Source organism: Otolemur garnettii, unplaced genomic scaffold, assembly GCF_000181295.1.
Source record: "Otolemur garnettii isolate 467f Iridium unplaced genomic scaffold, OtoGar3 scaffold00061, whole genome shotgun sequence".
Taxonomy (NCBI): domain Eukaryota; kingdom Metazoa; phylum Chordata; class Mammalia; order Primates; family Galagidae; genus Otolemur; species Otolemur garnettii.
This window is the reverse complement of record NW_003852456.1, coordinates 3,576,326-3,588,604: the sequence shown is the minus strand read 5'-3', so window position 1 is coordinate 3,588,604 and position 12,279 is coordinate 3,576,326. Positions and strand designations below refer to the sequence as shown.

At 46.2% G+C, this 12,279-nt stretch overlaps 1 protein-coding gene across 1 annotated transcript in view; it reads right to left on the bottom strand.

Annotated features, from left to right (window-relative positions):
- The window catches only part of LOC100954514 (putative claudin-24), a 658-nt gene extending 476 nt beyond the window's left edge, over positions 1 to 182 (bottom strand). Inside the window, exon 1 of the mRNA XM_003792834.1 lies at positions 6 to 182. Coding sequence (XP_003792882.1) covers positions 6 to 182 — 177 coding nt within the window. The remainder of the gene's footprint in view (positions 1 to 5) is intronic.
- Positions 183 to 12,279: the final 12,097 nt, after the last annotated feature.

The following is a 12,279-nucleotide window of genomic DNA, read 5'->3' as shown; positions in this document are numbered from 1 at the left end:
CCCACTTCCTCTTGGGTGACACAGGTTTGCCAGAGTCCCATGGTCCAGTTCTCCATTTCATTTAGCTCCAGGTTGAGGTTCTTCCAGTGTGGCAGATAAGTTGTAATAATAGATAAGACCCATCCCAGCAGGGATAACAAAAGTCCAACAGACTGCATCGCTATTGTAAAGAGTAAAGCCATTGGGACAAATCTTAGGGCTCCTCCACCCCTTTAGGACCTGCTGTCCTTTGTGGTTGACAGTAGTGTGACGACCTTGGTTCTATGCTGCCTGGAATATAAGCTTTGGTATTAACTCTTTCGGCACTCTGAAATGCGTTTTTGTTCTTCCCAAATATAATGTTTCATGTAAAGGACGAAGGACTCTGTTAAAGCTATGAGTTAGGCTCTCTGATAAGGATTTGATCTGTTACCTTCCAATTTGGTAAAATTATATCCTCAATGCTTGATGGTTATAAGTCTAAGGATGAACAAAGAGGTCTCTATGACCCCCTCACCCTAAAAGACAACAGAAATCTTTGTGCTTCAATATGGATTAATTAGATTTTAAGTGGTGATAAAAGGCCAGCTCTTTCTACAACAGGAGTTCATTGTAATAGCTGAATCTGAGATTTCTGGGATGCAAAACAAGGCCTTGTAAAGAAAGGTAGACTGTTTCCCTATAATCTTTATTTTCTCAGACTTCAACCTACACAGGAGCCTAGCCCATGTTCTTGAGTGTCACAGGGACTCGGCTGGGACTTGGCAGAAAAGTTTCCCTCAGATCCCTTTGAAAGATAGATTCACCGGGCTGATTAAAATGAAAAGGACCAAGGGTGATGCCCGGGGGTCTAGGGGAGAAAGGGAACATCCCAGGAGATCCCTAATTTTAGTCTGCCATCTTCTCCAGCCTCCTTAAGGACAGGGGGTAAAGCATGGTGTCTTGGCATCCTGGGAGGTGTTTTTTGGTCCAGAACTGAGCTGTCCTCATGGTCATGGTCATTTCAGCCATGTAGGCAGAGTGGCACCAGGCACCAAGTCTCTTGCCAGTTCCAAGACAAACACAAGCCGCGGTGGGGCTGGCCCTCGAGGCTTTGTCCTGTTTGTTTGGGGTTTTTGGTTTAGGGGGCACACCTTGAGAGCATACAGGTGCAGAGCGGGACCCCTCAGAGCAGACAGGGCCTCCTGGGCTGGGACATGAGGCCACATGCTCCAGGTTCCCAGGGCTTCCCAGCCCCAGTGTGGCCCAGCTCCTCTGCACCATGACAGGCCCAGACATTACACATTGGCATCTCTCAGGGGAGCGGAGGGGACGAGGTTCTGCAGGTTGAGAGACTCCCCTAGTAACTCTTGGACACACTGAAGTTTGTGTGTTTGAGAACCAGGCCCTTCGGCTGTGCCACCTGGTGCTAGGTCTGAGATCCCCAGAATCCTTCACGGAGCCCACCCTACCACCGATGCCCAGCCCCAGGGCTGTGGGGAAGGCAGAGTGAGGCATGTCTGGGTTTTGTCATCCCCTTCCTTTACCACCTGCCGCTTGATCTTGACTGTTTCGCTCAAAGTGACTGGCCTGAAGTATAAATGTGGTCTGTGTGAAGCCTTTATGTCCTGATCTTCCAAGGAACACGAGCTTGGCCTGCAGACAGTTAGGATGTCAGGGATTAAAATATATACAGCATACTGTTTTAAAACATATAGCCTGGCTGGGCACAGTGGTTCACACCTGTAATCCTAGCACTCTGGGAGGCTGACCCAGGTGGATTGCTTGAGCTCAGGAGTTCAAGACCAGCCTGAGCAATAGTGAGACCCCCCCACCATCTCTCCTAAAAAATAGGAAAAACTAGCTGGGTGTGATGCCAGGCACCTGTAGTCTCAGCTACTAGGGAGGCTGAGGCAAGAAGATGGCTTGAGCTCAGGAGTTTAAGGTTGCTGTGAGCAATGACTCTACCACTCCAGCCAAGGTGACAGAATGAGACTGTCTCAAAAAAATAATTAATAAAATACATAGCCTTTATCAGTTACTTGAATTGATTCATTCGGTTTTATACTTGCCAGCCAGTCTGTCAGCTGAGTGCTCCTGAAGTTTTTACCGAAGAGTTGAGGAGAGAGGGAACAAAAAGCCCTAATTCAGAGAAATATTAGTTTATACTTGTTTGCATATTTTTCCTTAAAGACTTTTCATGATCATATTATTATTATTATTTTCTTCTCCAATGGGCAAGAATTAGGGCCCATCACTAATTCTTGCTTTACCTCTGGAATGTCCTGAGAGAAATGTGTCAGGCCCCAGGAGGAGTTTCCTGAAGGTAACTCCCCAGAGAGCCTCTGATGTGTGAAGCCGCTGGGTGCAGGTGGTGGGAGAGGGTCAGCCCAGCCCAGCACAGCCTCTCGGGTATAGATCAGGAGGGAAGGAATATGGACCCTTCCAGCCCCGGGTCCAGAAGGTGGGTATGTGGTGGACACGCCCAGGACATACTGTCCCCGCGTTAACGACTCTGCTGTGACTCCAGGTAATGGCATTTCAGAGAGGAAGTAGGGGAACCCTAGTCAATATTAACTTGATCTCTGCGTGCAGGTGCTGGCAGGGAGGAATGCGGGGGTGGGGCTGGAGTGTTACTGAAAGCCTGGTTATCTGATGAGTCTGTCTTCTGAGGCCCCAGCTGAGTTTTTGTTCCAAACCCTCAAAGGACTAAAGCTCAGGAAATAATACAAGGCATCAGCTCTGGATTGTAAAGAGGATGTCTCCTGTCATGCTGCAACTAAGGGACAGAGGGACAGAATGAAGTTGTCTTTATCTGTTTTGTGCTGCTTTAATACAATACCTGGGACTAGGTAATTTAGAATGAATAGAAATTTATTTGGCTTATGCTTTTAGAGGCTTGGAAGTCCAAGAGTCTGGTGGGGGCCTCTGGTGAGAGCCTTCGTGCTGCGTCATCTCGTGGCAGAAGGTGGAAGAGCACAGAGGATGACAGCAAGAGGGGCCAAATCACTTTTTGAGAATTTTACTCAGTTTTATCAAAACAAAACTTTTTTTATTTCAAGTTAATAATGAGGGGCTCAGTGCCTGTAGCTGAAGCGGCCAGGGCACCAGCTACATACACCAGAGCTGGTGGTTTCGAGTCCAGCCCCGGCCCGCCAAAATAAATCTTGAACCACTCTCAAGATAATTCACTCACTTGCATGATAATGATATTAATGACCAGGGATGTCCAAACTCTTTTCTTCTCTGCTATCCACTGGAAGGAGAAGAGTTATCTTGAGCCATATGGTAAGTACACAAACACTAGCAAAAAAAGGCCCATGCATACTTGTGATATCTGACACCCCATTCATGAGAACAGAGTCCTCACAGCCTCTTTACCTCTTAACTGGGCTCCACCTCCCAACACTGTGGCATTGAGTGTCCAACATAGGAACTTCAGACAAGCCATGGCAAAAGTGTAATAGTAATGGCTAGTGTCTATTGAGTACTTACTGCTTGCCAGGCACTTGTTAAGACCTTATCTATGTTAACTTATTCTCACAAGAACTCTGTGGTATAGACCGATTATTACCTCCATTTAAAAGATAAGGAATCTGAGCCTTAAATAAGCCAATTAACATGCCAAACAATTGAGCAAAGAATTAAGCCCATGCCTGTCTCACACCAAAGTCCAGGCCTTAATCTGTGAGGCTATAAAAAGCAATCCTCCACCACTGTAAAGAGCCCTCTCCATTTTGTCCTGAAGCTTTACTTGCAAACTGTGGACACTCGGCACAGTGCCACCTCCCCGGGTCAGAGTCAACTTGAATGTATCCTATAGCTGAGGGAGGCGCATGATGGCTTTGTGGCCATGAAGGGAGAAACTGCAAAGGAGTTTATAGAAATGGTCCTAACCAGGGACCAGCCTCCACCCACTATGCAAATAGAAATGAAAAGCTCTCTATCTCAGGATTAAATTTGTAAATCCTTTCTAAATATTAATCTAGGCTCCCACCACTCCTGGCTAAGTTAATTTCCAGTTAACAAATGGGAAAATCATTGCCAATCAGTGAGGGCCTTGGTGGCTCCCCTTGAAGGGGTGTCTGGGGAAGTGTGGAATCCCAGAGATAACCGACATCTGGAAACCACAGCACTTGCACTACCAGTGAGCTGAGGCCTGAGGAACCAAGGCACCTGGCTGCAGGTCAACATGCGGACTGGCCTCTGGACCCAGATTCCAGGGCCCTCTCTGCTGAGTCACGCTGCTGACTTTGGGGCAGAAATCCACTCCCTGCCTGGTGCCCTGGCTGTCAAAATGTCTGTCCTTTTCTCCAAGAGAGTAAATTCTCTGCAAAAAGTAGTCAAGCCCCCACTGGTCCTACAAATGGTGCTGGGAGCTAGGGGAAGGAGAAGTGAGAGGGGAGTTCATGACCTGGTTGGAGTGGCAGGTGCAGACACGGCCAGGCGGGACCAATCCAGGAGTCACCGCGGGCACCTGGCCTTCATTAACAGGGTAGGCCCTGGGCCTACTGTCCAGAATGACTAAAGGAAACATCAGCCTAAGGACTCTGGGAACACTCCAGCTCCTTCCAGGAGTTGAGAAATGAAGCCTGTCTGGGAACGAAAGGTAAAATTTGACATTGATCTTTGCCCCTGTTGGGTTTGCACCAGCGGCTGTATCCACGGCACCACGTTACGTGACTCACGCAAGGCTGGTCATCTCAGTCCAGTTCTTTATCTTTGAACTGCAGGCAACTACAGAAAGCCTGAAGTGTTAGCAATCACCTGTGCAACAGTGTTTACTGAGGCCCTAGGCCCGCAGCGAGCAGCCGTGATCCCTACCCTCAAGGAGCTTAGGATCTAATATTTTGGCTGGAAATACATATTCAATGCCTGCAGAAAAGCATCTGTGGGAAATAAATCAAATGAATACCTATAAACATTGCTGTCCCGGGTTTCTGGGCACCAAGACCCCAGCCTGGCAGAGTCACTACCAGAGAGAGACAGGAAATCCTCACCACCAAGGCCCTGGAGGCAGAGGAGGGCAGCCCCTCTTGGCCTGACCTCGTGAGCTGGTATAGGGAAAGCCCTGCTTCAGTCACATCTGACACCCCCCCCTCCGGACCACAAGGAGCTCAAATCACATGTTTACAGACCTTTCCAGAACAGTTAAGCCTTCCTGGGGACCCATCTAAGTAGCAGTGTCCTGGAGATGTCAGTGCCCTGCAGGATGTGACATTCCAACTCAAGGACACTCAGGGCTGAGTTGGGGATGGGGATAGGGTCCGTGGAGGGGGCTCCCCTGGGGCACCTGCTGCTGGCCCAGTGTGTCCCCAAATACAAAGGCTTTTTGTTTTCTCAACAAGTTGTCCTGTTCAGGTTTCCAGAAGATAGTCCAATAAGGGTCTGAGGAGGTTTCTCTTGTCCCCTGCAAAGGAAATCATGGGGTTGCAATGACATTTTTGTCATTCCTTGTTACCTGTAAGGCCTGCTCTCAGTGCAGGGGTTGCTCCTAAAAGCAGCAGATTTCCCAGCTGTTGAGGGGGGGGGAGGAGCTGGCAACAACCACAATCCTGAAGCCCACAGGACAAAGCTGCACTCAAAAGGACACTGTGTCCCCTCGTAACTATAAAAAGCCTTTGAAAATCCCCACCTAAATGCACAAAAATGGTCTGAATTCAGAGTTATCACATGGATTTCCCCTCCGTCAATCAAGAGGATGAAGTTTGTCCATAAGTCACAGGTTTATTTAAGAGAAATGGCAGAGCATGGCTTTGAACATCATAAAGACTCTAATTGAAATTCTGACTCTGCTTCTTATACTTGTGTGGCCTTGAGCACCTTCGCCCCTCTGAGACTTTAGAATAGGATAATAACAACCAGGCACCAGCATTCAGGAGGTACCTGAGAAGGTGAGGCCCAGGGTATGGGAGGCTCCCAGCACACACTAGGTGCTCATTAAGTGACAGTTCCTATTTTTAGTTTGTATTTTGTTTTTCGAACCCGTCTTCAGTGGCAGATGTGAAACTACAGATAGGTTATCTGTGATTGCACACTGGCTGAAACAGATGTCCCTGTCCAGAGTTCAGACAACTGGATTCTTCTAAAATGGAGGTTCGTGCTGCCAGAAAGGGCTTGGTGGGCAGGCTGGGCTCAGCGTGGCTCCCACATAACCCGCGTTCTCCTCAGATGCAGGTGAGGGGCTCTCTCCTCTGACTCTGGGCCCCCAGGGCAGTTCTGTGTTACTGTCTCCCTGCCTTTGGATTAAGAGAATCGGATACCTGCTAACTGACCGTGGTTCCTGTGGCCACGGGTCCAGCTACCCAACCCAGGGCTGCGGCCAGGAGGCTGCGGCCAGAGTTAGGGTTTGTTGCCAAGTTTCCCCTCACAGGGACTTGAGGGTGAGGGTTAGAGAGATGACAAAATTGGCTGTGGACTCCAGAGTGTGACAAGCCCCTCCGCCCACGTCTGTTGCATGGCCCAGGTGGAAGGCATTGTGGTAGAATCTCTGCTTCCCACAAAGATAGACAGATACAGGCTCCTTGAGTTCCAGGCGTAACCCACACGTAACATTTCACATTTAAGAATTTACTTGTCGTTAATGGAATACATACAGTATAGAATGTGTGGTGTGAATGTTACGGGCAGTTGGAGATGATACCCCCTTACGAGAAGATACACAGTCTTATAGGAAAATAAAAGACATCCTCCTAATAACTAACACAGGAGGTGAAGGTGAGAGTGCCACAGGCCAGGCACAGACTAAAGGGGGCACCTGAGAGTGGAGGGAGAGCCAGCTATGGAGATGGGCCAAGCGGGGAAGACGTCGTGGCATCGTGGAGGAAGGAGCATTGGAGCTTAGCCCCTAAGTTGGCAGGATTTGAATAAAACTAACTGAAGTGGTTTACTCTTGCCAACAAAGAATGGTTCTAGTTTGGAATTCTTTGTCTTAGCCCTGGATGCTTCCTTATTAAAGATCCAGCTCGAACTCTGCCACACTGTGAATAAACCTTCCGCTTCATGTCATTGTCTTCTGTGTGGTTATGCTGTTGGTCAGCCAGACTGACCCCTTGCATAATCCTAAATTTACTTTTATAAAGAAGGCAATGGGCAGCTTCCAAACCCTTCCATAATCCTTATAATAAGGAAAAGATAAACAGATTTTATCTCACTTGTGGAATTCATCTGACTCCTACGGTGAGGCTTTCATAATAACAAAGGAGAAAATTTCCTGGCAAATTTTAAGACCTGGAATGGAAAAACAAAAGCGCTTTAAGAAATGAAAATAGGGGTGAGCACAGTGTAGCTCACACCTGTAATCTCTGCATTCTGGGAGGCAGGAGGATTCCTTCGACTCAGGAGGGTGAGACCAGCCTGAGCAAGAGAGAGACTCCTTCTCTGCTAAAACTAGAAAAACTAGCCAGGTGTCAGGGTGGGCTCCTGTAGTTCCAGCTACTTGGGAGGCTAAGGCAAGAGGATCACTTGATTCCAGGAGTTTGAAGTTGCTGTGATCTAGGCTGCAGCCATAACACTTTAGCTTGGGCTACGGAGTGAGACTGTCTCAAAGAAAAAGAAAAAATATATAAAAATATAACTATATCTTTAAAAATCAGGGACTGAATTTAATACCAAGTAGATATTGCAAAATCTGAGAGATAGTGTTAATGTGTCATTAATTTGTAGCTCAAAAAAAGCAGAAAAGAATGGACTTTGAGGATATGTATTAAAGTAGTATTTCTTAAATTGGAAGAATTTACAGAGAAACCAAATTTACAGTTGGTTTTTTTGTTTTGTTTTGTTTGTTTGTTTTTGCCTTTTCAGACTTACTTGTGAACCCCAGTTTCAGAAAGCATTGATTTAAAAAACTTAGTCTTTGGCTTGCCACCTGTAGCTCAGTGGTTAGGGCACTGGCCACATACACTGGGGCTGGCGGGATCAAACCCAGCCAGGCCTGCCAAAACAACAATGACAACTACAAAAAAAAAAAAAAATAGCCAGCTGTTGTTGTGGGCACCTGTAGTCCCAGCTACCTGGGAGGCTGAGGCAGGAGAATCACTTAAGCCCAAGAGTTTGAAGTTGCTGTGAGCTGTGACACCAGAGCACTCTACCCAGGGTGACAAAGTGAGACTCTGTCTCAAAAAAAAAGAAAAACCTTAATCTCTTTATGAAGATTCAAACAGAAAGTTTTCTCCTTGTAATTGCTACTTAAAAAAAATACTAAAATGAAAATACAAAATTAAAATCTTGCAGATGTCCAGGCATCTATGACTCCCAGTATGAAGAACTTTGTATTTTAGAAAATTATAATTAAAGTAAATAGGATACCTCATAGCCTGAGAAATAGTAGTTGCTGTTGTCTTTAATTTTGTGACATACTGAAAAAACTCTATAATTTTAAGTGGCTACCACCTGTGATAGAAAGAAAATAAAATCCTTTGATCCTATTTTCCTTATTAACTTGTAACCTCACCCACTCCACTAAATTTGGCTAAGAGCTTGTTACTGTGAGCTGTATTGAACAAAATATGATAATAAGAGAACTCGGGGTCCTAACACGGATGACGGTGGCACATGGATATTTCATACGGTCTTTTTAGACCAACATAAAAGAAAAGGAAATTTGCTTCCTCATAACAAAGGTTGTTTTTTTAAAATGTTTTTTAAAATAATTATGGGTATGTAATAGTTATTCACAGCAAAGTTTTGATTGATAATTTTTGTCCATATTTTATCTTTTACCCTTTTCCATAAAAGGAGTTCGTAGAACAAACAGGGACAGCCTGAAATACGTTCAAAAGAAATTATCTTAACTTTACTAAAGCCGAGAGGTAACAGGAGCACTTCCTTTGGCCCCCTACTTGGGGGTCAGTCTCTCTCAGTCCCCCCCCCCACGTGGTTTAGAGAGAGAGAAAGAGCGCGCGCACTGAGAGCGCTAGTGTCTGAGACAGCTCACAGTTACCTGGTTCTGCCCTGAACTTCAGCCAACCATGAGCCTGAGGGCCACTGCCTGTACCAGGGTTAAGTCACTTACTCTCATCCTCAAAAGCACGCTCCTCCATTCTTTCACCAGATTGAGTGGCACCAGGCCCTGAGCTGGGGATTCTGAGATGGGTCTCCCGGGGTTCCCCCATGCTCCAGTTTGACAAGTGTTAAGACCAAGGAAAGGGTAGGTGCTGAGAGAGCCCAGCAGCTGCTCCCAATCTGGGATGGCAGGGCAGGAATGATGATACTTAAATTTCAGGTTTTAGCGGCAGGAATGGGGGGGAGGGTTCTGGGCCAAGGAAGCTGCAGGGCCAGAGGCTCAGGGTGGGAAATCCCCTATTCAGTCTGAGACTCTCCTGCTGGGCTAGCTTAGCTGGACCCTAGGAGCCCCCACAGGCAGAAATATATTCCAAAAGTAAGCAGCCTCCTGTTTGGGGCCACCTAACTGGTAACCCTCTGGGTTGGTAAAAACTCCTTCTGCACAGGCCTCCTGGGGGATGTCCACAGGTAGATTGTTTGCTTGGGAAGATGCTTATGGGCTGAGGCATGAGGACTGCGTGGACTTTTCTCTTTGAAAGTGGGAAGAGGGGCTCGGCGCCTATAGCTCAACCGGCCTGTGGTCCCAGCTACTTGGGAGGCGGAGGCAGGAAACTCGCTTGAGCCCAGGAGTTGGAGGTTGCTGTGAGCTGCAATGCCATGGCACTCTACCCAGGGGGACAGCTTGAGGCTCTGTCTCAAAAAAAAAAAAAAAAGTGGGGAGAGGCAGAGACAGAGCCAAGCTCACAGTCCCTATGTAGTTCCTGGAGTACCCCCCATAGCCAAAGGGACTCCATTGTAACAGCCTCTTCCATAAAAACCCCGCTGGGAACTCTAACCCCAAATCCTTCTAGGAAGGTGGGGGAGATGGATCTCACTGTCCTGATCCAGGCTAACATGAAGAATCTCAGAGTCCGCATGCACAGAGCGTCCACTATCTGCCTTATGTGTTGTGCCTTAGACGTCATGCTCACGGCAACAGGGAAGGCCAGCTGGACCCTGGCTGGGCTGCCTGTTAGCTGACTTCTCCTTTCCCCCCGGGTGTGGTCTGCTGCATTCTTTCTGCTGGGATCCCTGCACAGACCTGTGGACACCTGGGCCAGTGCCAACTTGGCCTTATTTCAAACCCCCTGCCATGACAGAAATGTCACTTAAAACAATCTCCCATCTATTGAGCTAGCACAATTTTTTTTTTTTAAATAAAGCATAATACTGGCAGGACTTTAAGGAAATAATCATATTTGTACACTGTGGGTGGTTCTTTTCAGTGATTCTTCTCTTTCTGTCTTAAGAAAAATCAGCCATTTTGCGGCCATCCCTGAAGAGGCAGCAGCCAAACTGAAGTTCAATCCCTTTGTGACTTCTAACCCAAGCAAGAACCGCAGAAGACATTTCAAAGCACCTCCCCACATTCCTGGGACGGTTGTGTCCTCCCCTCTTTCTAAAGAGGTGAGACAGAAGAACAGTGTTCAATTGATGCCCATTGAGAGGATGGTGAGGTTTAGGTTGTCTGGAGGCACTTAAAGGGCAGTGGATTGGCAAAGTAATCCAGGCTTTGGATTACTACATCCATACGCTATCTACACTGAGCAGGTGCAGCGGGAAAGGCTAATGGCACAGCTGTTCACGTGGGCATTCGCCCGCAAGGTGGTTATTACTAGGCTTAAACTGTCCAGAGAACACCCAAAAGATCCTTGAACAGAAAGCCAAACCTCACCAAGTAGGAAAGGAAACGGGCAAGTATAAGGAAGAAAATACGGAGAAGATGCAGGAATGAAATAATCTTATGTACAGATTTCATTAAAAACTGTTAAACTGGCTCAGCACCCGTAGGCCACCAGCCACATACACCAGGGCTAGTGGGTTTGAACCCAGCCGGGCCTGCTAAACAACAATGACAACTACAACAACAAGAACAAAAAAAAAAAAATCTGGGCATTGTGGAGGGTGCCTGTAGTCCCCGCTACTCAGGAAGCTGAGGCAAGAAAGCTTAAGCCCCAAGAGTTTGAGGTTTCTGTGAGCTGTGATGCCACAGCACTCTACAACGGTAACATAGTGAGACTCTGTCTCAAAAAAACAAACAAAAAACCCCCTGCTAAAATGGCTGGGCACAGTGGCTCCCACCTGTAATCCTAGCACTGTGGGAAGCTGAGAAGGCAGAATTGCTTAAACTCACGAGTTCGAGACTTGCCTAAGCAAGAGTGAAACCCAGACTCATAAAAAAATGAAAAATTCAACCAGGCAGCGCTGAAGCAAGCACCTGTAATCCCAGCAGTTTGGGGAGGCTGAGGCAGCAGGATGCCCACAGCCTGAGTCTGAGGTTGCAGTGAGCTATGATGCCGTTTCACCCTGCTCAGGACATAGGGTGGGACTCTGTCTCAACAACAACAACAAAGCAAGGAAATAAAAAGAAAAATAAACAAGGAAATAAAAAAGAAAAAGCAAAAATTAAGAAGAAATTGCTAAAATGGAAAAAAAAATCAGATAGTGTGTATGTAACCAAAGCTACAGAACTGTGTAATCCTGTCATGCCACTTTTGGGAATACACTACAAGGAAATAAACTCAAAGAAAAAAATGAATATGTGCAAATATGTACATAGTAACTGGAATTTATTTATTTTTATCAGCAAAATTGTGGTTTACTGATTAAATAGAATACTATACTCAATGAAAAAGTAATAAACTGCTTTTAGATACAAAAACTTGGTTAATTCTAACAAGATATTTAATTTAAAAACCCAGGACCAAAGAAATACAACTATCTGATTTTATTTTTATTATGTTCAAGACCAGCTAATATAATACTACGTGACAGACACTATGCAGGCAGTTACCTTCACGGTTGTGAGTAATGACCCAGAGGAGACATTCAGGGTGGCTTCAGTCAGCATGGGGGTTACATTAATGTCTTTATGTTGAGGAAAAAAATACGCACAAAAACGACCCCTTTTATGTATTTTGTGTATATATGTTGATTTCAAAGCAGCTGCAATTTAACGTGGTACAAAACTGGAAACAAACCCAACACCCAATAACAGGGGAAATGGCTAAATAAATTACACACTGACATGAAATATTTTGTGGCCATTATAAACAACAAGTACACGGACCATTTCAACAGATAGAGATATTTAAGCGACCATAGACTGTAAATGCAGCATGCTGAGTGTGGCTCTGTTTTGTAAGGTACGGAGTATTCTACAAACACTATGGGACTGCCTAAGGGGAGGTCGCTTTAATACAAATGTTCGCTGGGTCCCTTCTTTGTGTAGTTGCTCAAGTTTATCATTTACAAAGCACAGGTTTGGGGAGGGTTTTT